The 17,476-nt window shown below is 41.1% G+C and overlaps 1 protein-coding gene across 1 annotated transcript in view; it reads left to right on the forward strand.

The window, feature by feature from the left end:
* mpp7b (MAGUK p55 scaffold protein 7b) overlaps positions 1-17,476 on the forward strand; it is a 68,638-nt gene that overhangs the window by 33,269 nt on the left and 17,893 nt on the right. The window contains exon 12 of the mRNA XM_079876024.1: positions 3,411-3,449. Coding sequence (XP_079732150.1) covers positions 3,411-3,449 — 39 coding nt within the window. The remainder of the gene's footprint in view (positions 1-3,410; positions 3,450-17,476) is intronic.

Below are 17,476 nucleotides of genomic sequence, written 5' to 3' on the forward strand. Positions count from 1 at the left end.
CTTCCGTACCTCCTCCGTGAGATACGAGGCTGGTGCGGCACGCTCATTATCAATCACCACCGTGCCATTCTCTCAAGGCTTTCGGCCTCGCCCTGCTTCCCACAGTCAACTTTCTACTAACCCGAACCCTAACAATTAGCTGACATGTAGTTCCAAATTTATGAGAGTTAGATGACGTGTAGTTGCAAAGTTACGTACAGTAGAATGTCTAAGTGAACTGTCGAAATAAAGTGGAAACTATACAGTATGTTAAATAAGTCATCAAACACAACAAATAGCCTATAAGCCTAGCATGTGTTTTTTTATTTTTGAGCTCTTGCTGGATGAAATATATAAACAAAGGACAGACTCAACATCCTTTACATTGTGTTAGACTAGAGAGTGATGTGGAAATGACTGGAAATGGAGTGATGTCACACTTAAGATCACTACAAAGACTGTTAGTGTCAGTCAGAGATGAGAGCGTGTCTAAGGGTGCCAGGCATCTTCCTGGAGCTGCTCTCTGGAGACATGAGCTGAATAAATGACCTGATAAAGTCTGAGGAACTGCTGTAAATCACAGTGGTTCTGCCGGACATATTAAAAAATGTTTTACTACGTGTGAACACATTCATACTGAGCTACGGAAAGATTGCAGACACCCTGTTCAGAACAATCTTAGTCCATCTTGTATTGCTTAAGACATCAGGATGGACTAAGTAAAGATGATGATGTGTTGGAAGACAGGAAGGCATGACACTTCTCCAGATTTGGAATAAAAACCTGAGTAAAAAAATATTGTCTACTAACTACACACAGAATCTCAAAGCTGTTCTTTCAGTTTTATTGTAATATTATTGAATATTATTTTACAGTAATGTAATAAATATCATTTGACAAAAATATTAATAAATACATTATATTTATGTAGTAATATAGTACTATTTTTGGAATAATGTTTGATGTGTATTTTGTCAAGATTTAATTAGTATACATTGGTTAAATATATTACTGTAAATTACACTAAACATAGAAAGGGGTCACTGGTGACCTCCTGCATGTGTTAACAGGATGTTTTATTAAAGGGCTAGTTCACCCAAAAATGAAATGAAAATTTTCTCATAATTTACTCACCCTCAAGCCATCCAAGGTGTATATTACTTTCTTCTTTCAGCCAAAACCAGTCAGAGTTATATAAAACAATATCCTGGCTCTTCCAAGCTTTATAAAGGGAGTGAGTAGAGCCTGAGATTTTGAAGCCCAAAAAAGCTCATCCATCCATCAAAAGTAATCCATACGGCTAAAGGCCTTCTGAAGCGAAGCAATGCATTTTTTGTATTTTTGATGCATTTTTTTTATTTTTGATGCTAATTTTGCATTTTTGATGAGTCGGACGGATCGGTGAACTATGAATATGCTTGATGTATTGACAAACGCGGAAGCACAGAGGATAGAGCAAAACAAAATAAAACACCGGTCACAAATTAGAAGTCAAATAATGAGGATTTCGGTATAAGAGAAGAGGAGCTTGAGTTTGTTGCCCAGCCATATACTCTCACACCTAAGCTTACGCTACTCTTACATCCTACGTCATACGTCAGGTTAGAGGTCACTCGTCCGCCAGAACTAGACTCGCGCACGGCTGTTGTATATATAAAACCAATGAATATTAATATTTCCATAATTCAAATGAAATTCATTTGCATCTAAAAATCTTTCCTTACTAGGATTTGCACAGGCAAACTTCCGGTAGCTTTTGAACTATTTTATAATATGCTGCATTTGTTATTACAGCTTGGCTCTATAAACAAGTATGACATCAAGGAATGAGTAATGCAGGTAATGAGTAATACCTGAACATAACATCGGAGCTAGATCAAAACTCAATATGCTGACACTCTCATCAGTTCAATGAGAGTCACAGTGATGCTGTCCACCAAAACATGTAGTTGTCACTGAGCAAAGTCTTCATTTAGCTGCAGTATAAATTGTTGAGGGAATTATAGCGGGGTGGAAAAGGGAGAAGCCAATAGATGGATCTGGAACAGTTTGATTTCATCTTGAAAAGCCATTGTAGGTCTGTTCAAAGCAACAGCCTTCCCAATAAAAGCTCCATCTGTGGGTTGGATGCGAGGAGAGTGACAGCTGCTCTGCGACTCCGAGTCCTCACACGGCGATGATCGACGAGGTCACTTTACGGCCTCCCCTATAACACACTCAAACACAGAGCTTGGGTCGGAGCAGAAGGTTACCAAAATGCCACGTTAAACTCAAGACAGCACCAGCATTTTTACTGGCTCTGTAAAAGCATGAAACACATCATTCCCCAATGAACCGCAGGTGAGGACATGGTTAGGACAAGTTGAGCTTGGTCAGAAAAAACTGCATTTACTATTCCGAAAAATCACTCTGGCCACAGCATGATGGACATGCAGGTTCTCTTCCAAAATAATTTCATTTTCCTTTCTTTTTTCAATTTATGGTACATCCATCTAAAAACCCTTGTCATCTCGTTTACATTCTAAAGCCACCAAATGAAAGAGTAGAGATGAGGAGAGGTGTTTAGAGTTTTTAAAGGAATGCTCTCTGTGATGTTCCTATAATCTCATGTAGTATGAAGTTTGTTTAACCCTAAAAGCTGCAATGTGAAACAAAGCAATAGGTAAATTATTATTATATTACATTATATTTTATTTTTAGGGGCAGATATGAAATATATTATAATATAATGTAATATAAAACTAACTAACTAAATATTTTTAAAAACCTGCTTAAGCTTATTGACCCCATTTGCTCTTTCTCCTGGAAGTTGTACTGTATCTAGTCAGCCAATCGTATAGAGCTGGCTAGTGAACTAACTGCGAGGGTGCTGTGTAACTCTGCGACCATGATGGTACAAATTTTGGCAGTAAAATTTGACATCATACGCTCACTGATTATACAGTAAGATTGATTAATGAAGTGCTAAGCCTTTTGATATATTTAAGTGCAGCTTCTTTCTTTGGCAAATAGCTATGTCTGTGTAATCTCAGAATGAAAATGTATTTCCTCAACATCAGAAACTTCTACAGATTGTCAAAATCAATTTTTTTCTAAAAACTATTTCTTAGTTGTGAGTGCAACTTCTGATCAACTCTCTCTGTCTCTCTCTCTCTCTCTCTTGCCCTCTCACTCACACTGAACAGACAACATGGAAGGTAATTTTTCATCCTTTTCAGCACATAATCACATAACCGTAACCCAACTCTAATTTGCTGGTATTTTTGTCTTTGTTTACATCATGTGTAAAAAACAGTAACATTGCAAATTACCCCTTTCTTTCACCACTTCTTGATTAAGGGTTGCCCTGACTTCATTTCACATTTATCATTATTTGATTAGAGTGCACTTTTGTCCTTTTTCTCTACACCCTGCTTTCACTCTATGACCAGAGGATGTGGACTATGGAGCGTTAAGTGGCATACATATAGGTGAGGATTTATTTTTCTGAATGGTAACTGTAGCTCCATACACTGTTTAGAACAACAATGCTCAGAAATGTTGACACAGTATGACATGTCAAGTCACCTTTAGTTTATTTATATAGTGCTTTATACAAAATAGATGGTTTCAAAGCAGCTTTACAGGGATCATCAGGAAAAAACAGACTTCAATTCTGCTGTACAGCAGCTCTAAAAAGAAAACAGTGAACAATCATTATTCAGTTGAATTCTTTTCAGTGTTTATTCAGTTCTGTTCAGTAACTATGTAAAATTCATCAATTTTTGATCTGGTGAAAACAGTGATATCATCATCCAGTTCATCATTTCATCACATAAGAATATTTGGTCTAAAATAATCAAATTAGTTTAACAACTTTTTTTTAACATTATACTGAGTCAATATAGCATGTATGAGGAATGTTGCAAAATTCTTTGTGTCAATTAAAAGTTAGAACTCTTTCCAAATATGATGGCCCTCTTCCAAGGGAACACTTTAGTTTAGGGTCCAATTCTCACTTTTAGCTACTTGCTTATTAGCATCGATATTACTAGGATATTGGCTGTTTATTAGTACTTATAAAGCACATATTAATGTCTTATTCTTATTCTGCATGACCATATTCTACATCCCTTAATGTTTAATGTTTGTTGTATAAAACCTGAAGTTTTTTTCTTACACAAACCTATAATTAAACAGTTCATTTTATAATGACCGACCAGTTTCTAGAAAGAAGAATGAAAAAGCATACAGTAACAGATTTGGTGTTTTAAAAATCATTGCATTAAACATGTTAATTAATATAAAAATGTAAAACTGGCATAGGTTTAGTTCCAAGGAAACATGTAAAATATATCTTGAATCAAACTTGTTTTGAAAAAAAAAAAAAAAAACTATCTGTTTAATAAAGATGCATAAATGCAAATATGCATTTGCTGTTTGAGCCCAAATAATGGTATTGTTAACTCAACTGCAAACAGTCACATATTTTATTTTATTTTATTTACAGTGTATGACTTGGCCTGTTAGCCAGAGTGCTAACGAACAAGATAGTTGTTAGAGATATCCATCCCATCCTCTTTTCATTCGTACTTTTGCATTACGTTCCCACACCATTATGAGGATGATGTTTATTCAAGGTGAGGGTCATTCGTTTTAGATTTAGCCTGATCTGGTTTGAGCATTCATGCTAATGGGAGAGGCTCTGATGGCTTCACACTGGGTGCTTTGTGCTGGTCCATTAGTGATAAAGGCCATTGGAGAGCGAAACGTGCACTGTGCTCATTTAGCGGCAAGGCTACCGGATGAGTCTAGCAGAGACGCGCCTCATTTTCAGCTTTTTGGCAACCTTGACTCCACTTCAAAAGCCAACATGTCCACAGCTAATCTCCATGACACACAATGGCCAAACTAGCGTCAGGGCTGCTGCAGTCCCTCAAGAAAACATGCTTAAGACATTACAATGGGACCAAGCCATACTGGGCTTATTTTGCCAGCTCCAGAATTTCAGATTTATCACAGCAGCAGTGCAAGCAAGTATGTGATGGAAATTTGGATGCCTTTGCCACAGATGGAGAGCTCTGGTAGCACTGGATGCTTTTTGAGCAATTGTCAACATTCTTCTATAAATCTATTCAGCAAAGCCTAAAATTTAGAGGTGCTCTTCAGAGTAGCCACGCAGAGATACAAGGCCCAGGATATTGTGGGATACGAAAAGGGTCTTGAGGGAGAGGTGTGGTGGGATATTAAACTGGGGAAACCTGGAAAAGGTATCAGCAAATCCCAATAAGATCCAGACGTGGAAAAACAGGGACGCATTAAAAACAGGCTCTATTTACAAACCAGATTATTTAATCAGTATGCAGTCCCACATGCAACAAAGAGCCAATACGTTAACGCATGTTTGAAACTCCAGAAAGCTTGCTTACTTCTCCAGATCTTTTGGATGTTTTTGGTGTCAGGTAGCCACAGCGCATGTGCATTAGTAGACTTCGGTAATATGGCAATCAAAATTCTCCATCAAACAGATAATGGTTTTAGCATGCAGTCTGGTGCAACTAACCGCATATAATATGTCATACATTTTATGTACCGTTTGTGGCAGATAATGTGGACTGAGTGCTTGATGAGGTTAAGTGCAGCGTATGGTTTCTGAAGAGGCATAACAAAGCGTTTCCCGTCATATTAGCGGATTGTCTGTCCAGATTCCACAGCATGGGATAGTGCCTGTGTCTGTGTTGGATCACTGCTCGCATGTTAAATCACTATCGATGATTTAATGGCTCATCAGGGTGGCTCTGTGCCTCTCTCTAGGAACGTGAGGGCAGCAGTCTGGACATGCAGACCCTCTATCCAGTGTGTTTTGGGGTGCCTCTCACTATTTCTTAAAGGGATAGTCCACCCCCCCAAAATAATTCTAACATCATTTACTCATTTATCTTTCCTGTGAGCAACACAAAAGATATTTTAAAAACATTGGGAACAAAGTAACATTGGAGCTTAATGTATATAGTTTTACATTGTATATATATAAAAAAAACACAGAGACAGAATGTGTAATTTTTACCAAAAATCGAATTATTCCATTTTAATTCAACATTACAAGCTCAAATAAATAAATAAATAAAATATTGCTGCAAGCAGCAATTATTGGGGTTCAAGTGCTTTAAAGGGAACCTATTATGCCCCTTTTTACAAAAGTCCTTTCTAGAACAGGGCAGAGGTTCAAGAGGTCATGCTCTGGCACACCGGCACACGGGATGAAGTCTCCACTCTCCTCAGCCACAGGTTGTCATGAGGCCTTGTCGGCGGCACGATTGAGCTGGCCGAAACTTAAAGTGGATGAAGCGACCTCAGAAGCTTCTGACTCCATAGGAGGAGGTGGCGGGCGAGTTGCGACATGCAAGGGAAGCGAAGCGCAACGGTCGCTGTACTGAGCAGTGCAGGCTTGCTGAGCTGCGGCATCAAGCAAGGTGTACTGCTAGCAACTCGAGGCAATGGATGCCAATGCAGTTGGAGGCTCGCCCAGACCCCCGTTACTGCATGCCCGTTATACGTGGCCCCTCAGCTGGTGTTGGTAGGTACTTGTTCTAGGGGCGTCTGGCCTGGAGAAACAAAAGACCTGAACACGGCTGAGAGTTTGGCGGCAGGCCCGGGTGTTTGTCACACGGAGTGTGGCGCTCGGCCGCGGCCACCTCGGGACTCGGTCACAAAACCAGTGCTGAACCGGTCTTCATATGGAGGAAGCCGACCTATTTGCGGCTGCGTCTACCATATGCCCCAGGAGCCTCTGAAAAGTTTCATTGGGACCCCTTCTCACTTCTGTCTAGCACCGACCGGACACGTTCCTCTTGAGGGACGTGTAGACCGAGTCCACCTCCAAACTGTAAAAGATCCTCAGTCCGTGGACGAGTTTACTCTTTCCCAGTTGACCAGAACACCCAACTGGCTATGTAGCACTTGAAGGGAGAGACTTGTACTGAGACTTCAACTGAGAAATGCAGAAATGCATTTCTGTGTTTGCAACATGAACGGAAGCGGCCGGGTCCACGCTGAGGCCTGGGTGGAGGCTGCTGTGGTGGCTCAGCGGGAGCAGAGGCGGCGGCAGACAGACGCCCTCGGAGATGAGCAGGCGGAGGATCTGCCCCAGGCGGACGGGTGGAGGCAGCAGCAGGCTGCTGGTGCAGGATGTGCCGGATGGCCTCCGTCTGCTTCTGGGCAGCAGAGAACTGTTGGGCGAAGTTCTCCACTCTGTCGCCGAATAGCCCAACCTGTGAAATGGGGGAATCCAGGAATCGAACTTTGTCCGAATCCCTCATATCTGCCAGGTTGAGCCTGAGATGGCGCTCCTGGACCACTAAGGCGGACATCGCCAGACCGATCGCGCAAGCTGCAACCTTCGTGCCCCGGAGGGCGAGGTCGGTTGCAGTGCGAAGCTCACCCATGAGCTCACGGTCTGGGCTACCCTTGTGCATGTTCATGAGTGCTTGGGCCTGGTGGATCTAAAGCAGCGCCATGGCATGCAGAGAAGAAGCGGCTTGCCCACAGACTTTGTAAGCCTTGCCCGTAAGGACGGACGAGAACTTACAGGCCTTAGAGGGGAGACGAGGATCCCCCTCCAATTAGGTAGCGGTCGCCGGACACAGTTGCATCGTAACAGAGCGCTCCACTGGAGGGATAGCCTCATAACCCTTTGCCGCTCCTCCATCAAGGGCAGTGAGGGGGGAGGAACTACTAAGACAGTTTCGGGCAGAGAAAGGTGCCATCCACGACCTAGTAAGCTCCTTATGCACTTCAGGGAAGAAAGGTACTGGGGCGGCTCGCCCGGCAATTCAGCCCGGCCCTCCCCGAGAAACCAATCATCCAACCGAGACAGTTCGGGACACGGTGGAGGATTCTAGACGAGCCCTACCGCCTCGGTGGCCCTTTTTAGCATAGCTGCCATCTCTGGATCTGGCTCGGGCAGCGCTGATCTCTCAGAGGGAGGCAGCGGAGCTGAGTCGTCATCTCCAGAGCCCAGCTCTCCCTCCGATGCTGCGATGGACATCCTGTCCTCTGGAGGGGCCCCGAATGAAACGGCTGGTCGGTCCACTACAGAGGGACCAGCGTGTTCCTCGGGGAGCTCCACCGGTTGCTCCCCGGTGAGTCATCCACGAGCGTAAGCTGTAAGCCCAAACACGTGATGCACCTATCGTGACCGTCAGAGGGGGACAGATCCCTTCCGCACCCAGAAACGCACGGATTGGAATGGCATCTTGAAAAAGACGCAAACGCTCCCGTGTTGCTCTTTCAGGAAATGGGACCCGTCACCAGTGCCAGAGCACAGAGGGGAATGACCGTGGCAACACTGAAACAGTGAACTAAAACAGTGAAGCACTCACTTCCACGCCCTCTTACCAACCGTCAACAACTCAAAACACTTAGAAATTTGATGCTGTTAAAACAGCAGTTGAGACCCTAGAAGCTCGTGATCACCGCTGCACTCACTGTAGAAACACCAGCACTGGGAGAGTCTTCCAGAAGAACACCTACACACTCGCTCGTTGTATACACAACACTCTTCAGAGACCGATCGGCTCTGAAGTGAAAGACAACTGGTGCGTGCATCCACTTCCGTATTTATACCCGCAGTGCGGGGCGGAGCGTGGGATGCAATTCACGCACGCCAATGTGCATTGGCTCGTTTTAACAATACTCGAAGATGACAGGCTCCCTAAGCGTGATCCCAATCAGTCGGTACGTCCAACTACGTTGAACGTGACCGAACTGAAAGGGAACCAAGTACACTTGAATTAGTGCCAAATATTAGTCGTCACTAATCTGACGCAAATCTTGCGGTACCATACAAATCCATTTAATCTACTTGGGATAACAATTTCAGAGTCAGTCGGAATAAAATCAAATGTAACAATTTATTATGTCAAGTAAATGTATCATGGCAATTTCATAATCAGTTCAAAGATAATAAATACAAAACATCAAATGCTCTGGAATAAAGAGAGAAGATGCGAACCTGACATTATAAAATACATGATGCGGTGTGCCTGCATACACTCCGCATCACAAGCTAATTTGAGTTACAAATTGCCCTGTGCCTCTTGTTGCATTTCTTTATATAGACAAAAACTTATTTCACATGGAAACATTTGCTAACAATGGGAATTTGCATTCAGAGTTTACACCTTTTTGGGAGTAGAATGCCATTTGCCTGGAGGACCCACCCCTCCTCTATGTGCAAGTTATCTCTAAACTCCTAAGAACTTTATAACCTTTTGGTTTACTTCTTTGTGAATGAGACATTTGTACCAGTCGCACTGAGACATTTCAAATGATACCAAACATGTATAATACTGTGTGATAATTATTTGCACTAAACCATATAGATTTTTGGGTGAATATCTAGTGATCTCAGCGTGAGAGAGAGACAACATGGGGGAGGTGATTGACTCGGGGATGCTAGTTTCTTAAGAGAGAGTCAAATGTTAATTTCCAGGAAGATCCTTTGTCTTCTCTGGAGTGGTCGTTCCTCAACCAGACTGCCCGGCATTTCTCAATTCTTACAGGTCCCCTTTAAGACCTTTTTAAGGCATTATGTTTTAAGCAAGCCTTTAACCACCTAGATCAGAGATGAAAAAGACCTTACAGCCAATTCAAGCAATTAAGGAAATGTATGTTTTTTTAAAAGCTTTTCAACAGTCCTAGCCCCACCTATGGCTCGATCTCCATAAAAGTTTGCATGCTTGTTTAGAATCATGTGTCGCATATGCTCGCCTAATGTCATAGAGTTTTTGTTTAGGACTGATAGGCTTTTGGGTATACTTGGCCACGCCCTTTTCCTAAAAGATCCTGTTATAGCTATTGAAATGGCGGTATATATAGCCGTCCCTCACATCTGTCCCGTGACAGTTTCTCCCTCCCGTCCCCCCCTCTTCAGCTTTTCCTACCCCTCCACCTGTCCCGGGGATCAATTCCTTTCTTCTCTCTCTTTTCGGCAACACCACTACCAGCTCCACCAAATGCCGTCGCCTCAGAACCTCTTCAAGTGGCGAATAATATCAGGGCGCAAATACCTGCAGGTGGGGATGTAGTGAGACCCCATTTGTCAATCTTTGACATAATGTCTCCATCCCTCCATCATGGAACGAGGGTTACATCAGTAACCAAGATGTTATGTATCCTGTTTTGTTGTTTTTTTTTTTTTTTTTTTTTTTTTTTCCTCTGTTAGGCAGTCTGCATGAAATGGCATTGAGATCCATTGCGCCCTGTCTGCAGTGATATTCCATGTTACAGACTCTGGAAAACAACATGACCGCCAGGATTACCATGATCCCTACAAAACGGCTTCCAAAAACTCAAACATCTCTAACTTATAATAAGACAGAGGCTGTTCTACCCACGGAGTGTAATTTCACAGATGTCAGAGCTAGGAGATGCCCATTTCATTTCAGTAAGACAGGGCCTCGACTTGCCCACAACATGGCTTCCGTGAGACCGCATGCATGTGGTGAAATCCCTGCTTATGTGTAGCCTATGAATTAAGGAACATTAACCTTCTGGAGTGGTGACTCCTGCATGGTGTTATTTTCTGAAACTGGTCATGTAGCCATGTTTCTGTATTTTTTTCCGACACCAAAAATGCTGCCTGCTCCAGATTTCTAATCTTTTGATAAAGTCAGCCTCTGTCAGCACCACCATCATGTTATGATCACCAGTCATCAGTTGCATTAAGGATCAGGCCTGTTCCAAGTTGTTTACTGCCAGCCACTCAGCTTTCTTTGAACAGGATGGAAACAAGCAGTAATGTTCATTAGTTGTAACCAAGGTCATCTGTGAACAGTGATGAGCATAAAGGCTGATGGAATTATAGTGTCATGGACTAGGAAATTGTCTTTGGTTTATCTTTAGCAGCATTGTTGTGCTCATTAAAACATTTTTCCTATAACCTCATAATAGCTTATGTATCATGAATTGTTCTTTTTTTTTTTTTTTACACACTAAAAGTGGTACTTGAGGCCCACGCAGTGAAACCATTCACTCATGTACCAATCTTGAGACCAAGTGTGAAAAACTAACAGCTCTTGTGTTTCATTTGGGAAACACTAGCATTTAAATGGCACACTCATTTACTGATTACCTACACCCAATGATCATGTATGAAAACACTTACACAATTTGTTCACATATCAAAACTCATTGTTTTGAGAAAGAAATAATATATTTTTACCCCCTTGCATTTCTTTTCATTGTGTAGCCTAAATATAGACTACAATTTGATCACTAAAAGAAAAACTCAATGTTTTAGGAACATTTTGAGTTTTATCAACCTTGCATTTATGTTTCTTTTGTGTATATATACTGAGTCAAGTACCTCTATTTCTCTAGCGATTAATAGAATACAGATTGTTTCAAAGCGGCTTCACAATAGTTACAAATTCAAATTCTCATGAAAAGCAGTTCTAACAAGCAAATAATCTAATTATTAAGCTCAAGTCAGTTCAGTGTTGATTCAGTTCAGTTTAATAACTGCAAAATTCATCAATTGATAAATCTTCTGTAGAAGTTTGCAAAACCAAGAAACCAAGCACGTTCTTTGATAGTGGTAGGCTATGGCCTTTCGGTGACTGCTTTGACTGTGGATAGGTCCATCTCCTCACCTTGATGACTGATGATGTATCCTAAAAATGTGGTACTGGTGATGTAGAATTGGTTCTATTGGAGCCGGGTTAGGACTGTCTTGACATGTTGGATGTGCCATCTTTTTTCTCCACAAAGAAAAACCCTGCCACTGCTGGGGATGTAGAATGACAGATAAAGCCTGATGCTATGCTTCTTCAATATAGTTTTTCATAGCCTCTGGACGTGACAAGGGGTAAACTTTGCTTTGGGAGGTGCAATATTTGGGAGAAGTTTAATGGCCAATGGAGAGGTAGTTGGTTTGCTTTTGCCTTACTGAAGACCTCTGAGAATTCAGTTTTCAACTGGAATCACTGTAGTTTTGTGAGTATCTGGGCTTTCCACACTCGTGGTAAAACATGGTAATGTGATCTTTGAGTTAAAACAGTGTTCTTGGCAGTAAGGAGACCATTTAACGGACTCAGGCTTGATGTTGGGTTTGAATCCATTTGCAGAAGTTTATTGAAACAATAAATCCAATTCAACAGCCAAAGGGATGGTCAAAATATACAGGCAAGGGTCGGTGAACAAAATAGACTGTCCAAAGAGGGAACCAAGGCAAAAACAGTAATTGAATAAACCTGATATACAATAAATGTGATATACAATAAACAGGCAAAAACCCTAACCGTCCCTGTCTTCTGCCTCGGTCTTATACTCCCTGGATTCTTCCACTGTTTGCTCCGCCTTCCCTCATGCCTGCCCTGCATCCTCCATCTAAGCCCCCTCCTGCCCTCCTCTGGTGGATTTTTTTTTTTTTTTTTTTGTAAATAAGGTGTGAGGCCGTGTCTTCTTGATGGGGAGATGTTACGGGTGATCTGTCTTTGACCCTGTTTACACTTTAAGATGCGTTTTGGTTGATCAGATCACAAGTAGACGAGGGAGACACATTCCGTTTACACCTGGTATTTTAAGCTGTCTCTTTTGTCCACTTTCGACCACTTCTGTCCTGATTTCTTCAAGTTTGAGATAATTAAGTTGCATGTCATCTCGACTGTCTTAAAACATACGGAGAGCAGCAGCTTTCATTTCTACTCTGATATCCACAAGACTACAGATGTGTTAGAAATCAGTAATGGTGAGAGAAAATTGGACTTGGTACATTTTTTTACTTCAAACCAAACTGGGGTTTACACTATGAAAGCGATCCAGTCAAATGCGTTTTCGAATTACTTCTGGAAATGGTTTAAAGTGGGCAAGCTCAAAACGTTTAAAACCCAGTTCACACCTGTATTTAGTGTTGCACTTGTGATCTGATCAACCAAAACGAATCTTAACCCTTTCACGCGTAAGTTTAAAATAGTCGAACTAAACTTTCTAGCTTCTTTTTGATTTATTTATCCAGAAGCAGCTTTGCCTTCAGGCTGGATTTTGCTCTCTATGTGGGACACTAAACGTCTGGAAGTATTTAAGCGATTCAGCAAGATTAATATTGGTGGGACCAATCAAACAAGTATTTGTACAGGGGATACTGCAGCAGACAATGTGAGATATGCTTTACATCTGTTCATCAAGACAGTTATGTTCCTATATGTTCAAGGCCTTCCTCTACATAATTCCCAGAGGTGTAGATGAACATCAACAGCTATTCAGTGTCCCTCTAATGTGTTTATGAGAAAGGTAGCTACCACATGAATTGGACAATTGTTGAATGGCTTCCAGTTTTAATTTCTTGGCATGGCAGAAAATGTTTTTGACAGTGATTACCCAACATTTTTACAAATCTGTTTATAAATTATGTCAGTTTGTTGAATATTACTTTGAAATTGAGTTTGATATATGTATCTTTTCCACAAAAATCCTACAAAACTCAGATCTTTTGTTTGTTTATTGTACAATACTTCGTTTGATTTATATGTTGAATTAAAGCTTGTGATTACTGTATGTTTAGTTTGTGCTGCTGAATTTGATAGTTTATGAGCTTTTAGGATTCCATATGGCTGCTAAAAGTGTTGATAAAGAGGTGGCTGCATGGGTTCCTTATCATCCTGTTGTATTTATAGAAAAGAAACCCTTTTCCCTAGATATAAACATTAAAATTTAGGATTAGATCTCATCACTTTACTATAGCAGAATAGTTTGCATTGAAGTACCATGAAGTCGTTGATACCAGCATCTGTCATACATCACATTAGCCGCGTTTCCACTGTCGGGCCAGTGCGAGCCAGGGCTTTAAACGGGCCGTGCCGGGCTAATAGCCTCGGGCTAATAGCACCGGGCCTGCGTTTCCACTGTCGGGCCAGAAGCTCCACAGCGCTTCACTAAAACACGCCCGTAACACGCCTCTCTGGAACAACGTCACACTAACCCATCATTTCACCAACAAATGGAAGTTTTATCAGAAAACTAATCAGAAATCACTGGAAACAGCGTTGAAAACAAACATGATAAAAGCGTCCGTTTGCTGGCATTTTTGTTGTTTACTTGAATATTTAAAACCCAAGCATCGATGTTTTACCTCAGGTTTACAATAAAACGTGATACATTGATCATAATGAATTAATTTATGTCAAAACTGCACATTAGTCACTCAGAAATAAATTACCGTTAGGTCTATTTCACGAAAGAAAGAGGACACACTTACTTCTTCAGTCGCGTCTGTTTCTGTTTATCTGGTAGTTACAGGACATAATACATCACATTTAGAAAGAATGATAATTTCTACAAATATATGGCACCAAAAATACGACCCGAGGAGCTTTAGCACTCTCTCGACTCCCATACAGATATTTCAGTCAGAGAAACAGAGGAAGCTCCCGAAAAAAAAAGTTGCTTTATTTTATGATAGTCCGGTATAAAGAGACGAGACATAGGCTACTGACAGATAAAATAAAAACATGATAGCCTTTATGATTTCTTCAAGCGTTCACTGTTTTTTTACTAAGCGTTTACTATGTTTACTATGGTAATGTTAGCGCGCATAGTCTTTTGCATCACAAACAGAAGGCATTCAAACATGAACACGAGTTAAATTATTTTAAAAGTCTTTAATGCTGACAGAATCATCCGGTGCTGCCGTCTCCAGACTCAGGTAAACTCCGCCTCTGTTCGTAACCACTCCTCTAGCCCGAGCTGGCCCGCTTTGGCCCAAGGTATTCGACGGGCCAGAAATCCTGGCCGTTGGCCCTGAGCAAGCCCCGATCAAGCCCCAGTGGAAACGCAACTGGCCCTGGCACGCACTAGCACGGCCCGGCCCTGGCCCGACAGTGGAAACGAGGCTATTGAGTGCATCCAAAATGGTGCTGCTTGTCTTGACTTGCTTTGACACCTCTACTCAGGTCTGATCACTTGCATAATCTTAATGTCTCCATTAATGGGACACTGGTTGCTGGATTCTAGCATGGGATGCTGGTCTCCAGCATGGGAAGCGGGTGTGCAAGTGGACTAGCATATGTTTTGCACACTGGGACCAGCTTGGGGTGCTGGTGTGCTGTTGGACCAGCATATGTTGTCTTTTGAGTGCTGGTATCATCCCAGCAAGACCACAACAACAACAACAACAACAACAACAAAACCTGTGTTACATATTACATTTCTTAGTACAGTCTTGACTTGCACAGCAAAATCATCAGTGTTAAACAAACGCTGCTCAATTTTAATATCGTCCTAATCTATAGTAAGTAAAAGTAACACTGAAGCAGTGTTGCAGTTAGTGAAATAAAGTATTCACTCTACAAAAATTATTGAGCATTAGTGATGAGACCTGCAGTTAACAAGCAGAATCTCTGAAGATAAGAGGAACAACAAAAACATAAAAAGAGAAGAGATGAGCAGACACACAACTACAACCGACTTTCAGCCACACAGCCTTAGATAAAATCATCAGCAAATAAAATAAATAATATCTCCAAAAACAGCACTACCATGTTCACTTATTACAAACCAGTTTGGCTTTATTATTTTCATATATTTCATATGTACAAATGTTATTGAAGTCTGTTTGAAGTCACCATTATGGTGATTAGCGTTCCCTTTAGTTGGGCACTTGGCCCTTGACATTGGTTAAATAAAATCTTTCAGCAATTGTTGAAAGTGCATGCTATCACTATTGTCTTTATTTTATTCTTTATTCTTTTTGGAATCAGCGACTGACAGCTGGATTTTGACACATGGGAGTTCCTAAATGAGCATGAAAGTCTTTAAAAACAACTTTCAACAACAATTTTGAACTTTCATTATCAAGCTGTTATTAATTATCAAGCTGTTATTAACTGTGCCATTGAAAGGGCTCCTTGAAACAGGAGACAAATCCTTTGATCCTTTGAAACGTTTTACCAGTTTGATATTTGTCTTTGTTATTCAAAACTGAAGATGACAGTGATTAATAATATAATCATAGTTAAAACAATTAAAATTCTCAGTTCTACTTTCAAAAGAGAGCCAAAGAAATTACAGAAGTTATTGTTATTATTATATATTATAATAAATCATGAACTAATCTTTTTTCTTTAAATAATGAATTTGATAAATATATAAATGAACAAGCAAAAACAACGCTTGTCCCCAAAACACTGCTTGCATACAGAAAACTGGCCTACTCACACTTAACCCCGCAAGACTATGCTGGTGAACCAGCTGCACCAGCTCCATTTCGCTTGAGAACAGCATGACTATGCTGGTCCACCAGCTAGACCAACACTATCCAGCTCTACGAGCACAAACCAGTATAAAACAGCCTGGACCAGCATGGAATTTATGCTGGATTTTTCAGCAGGGTAATCACTACAGGACTATGACCTTCCAGAACCGGAGTTGTCCATCCCTGCAAAAGATCTACCACTTGGTACCTATCTTGCTTGAGAGAGACGTCAAGACAAGGACCTTGTCACTGGGTTTGGTTTTATCCACCCCTGCACATCTCCTGCATATGCAAGTTTTTCCTTGTAATGAAGAGCTACATTTGTTAACTACATTTGGTTAATAAAAAAATATCATACTATAATTATTCTCTTAAGTTGATGGCTTCAGCTTTTGAGTTTCCTAAAGGTTCCACCATCTTCACAAAGCTGGATCTTTGCAGGCTCTAAATCAGGGATGTCCAATCCTGTTCCTGCCACACTTGCTAGTAATCCCAAAAATCTTCATCAACTGGTTCAGGTTTGTTTGATTGGAGCTAGAACTAAACTAGCCCAAATTAAACAAACCTGAACCAGTTAATGAATGCGTTAATTGACTTTGTCGGTCTCCCAGCCTTTCAGGTTTCTACAGTCTTCCAGAATTTCATCAGTGATATGCTTTGAGACATGCTTAACAGAATACCTTGACAGCATGCTTATTACTAAGTACCTTGTCCACAAAGCTATTATAAAAAGGGAACTTTGTCCAAGTTCGGAACAATGTGCTTCACATTTCCACAATGTCTTACTTGAGATTTCTCATATCTTGATTGCATGGAAATAGATCCGAGCAAGACTTAAATTGTTAAGGACTGGCCCTAACCCATTTCAGTAAAGGGGATTCAGCTCTTCCAAAAGTTTTCAAACTTTTATGTGATGTTCTTAATGGACTTCAATGCTCCAATCACTGAGTTGGCCATGATAACTCATCTGCAGTTCACAAAGCATCAGCATGACAAAGCATTTAGAACAAATATGTGGATCCACCTTACCACTATAGTGAAGCCTATGTTCTTGTAAGTTAGCCTCTCCAAGTGAGGTTTGTACGAGTCATTGTGTCCATTCTGTTCTGCACTTAATTATAGTGTACAATAATCAGTTCTGCTTGATATCCCAGAGCAATGTTTCCAAACTTTACACGTTTTGGATATCTCCCTAATCAAACACACCTGATTCAACTCATCATCTCGTTTGTAGAGACTCCAAGACTTGAAATGGGTGTGTCAGAT

This window comes from Squalius cephalus (assembly GCF_949319135.1).
Source record: "Squalius cephalus genome assembly, chromosome: 7".
Taxonomy (NCBI): Eukaryota; Metazoa; Chordata; class Actinopteri; order Cypriniformes; family Leuciscidae; genus Squalius; species Squalius cephalus.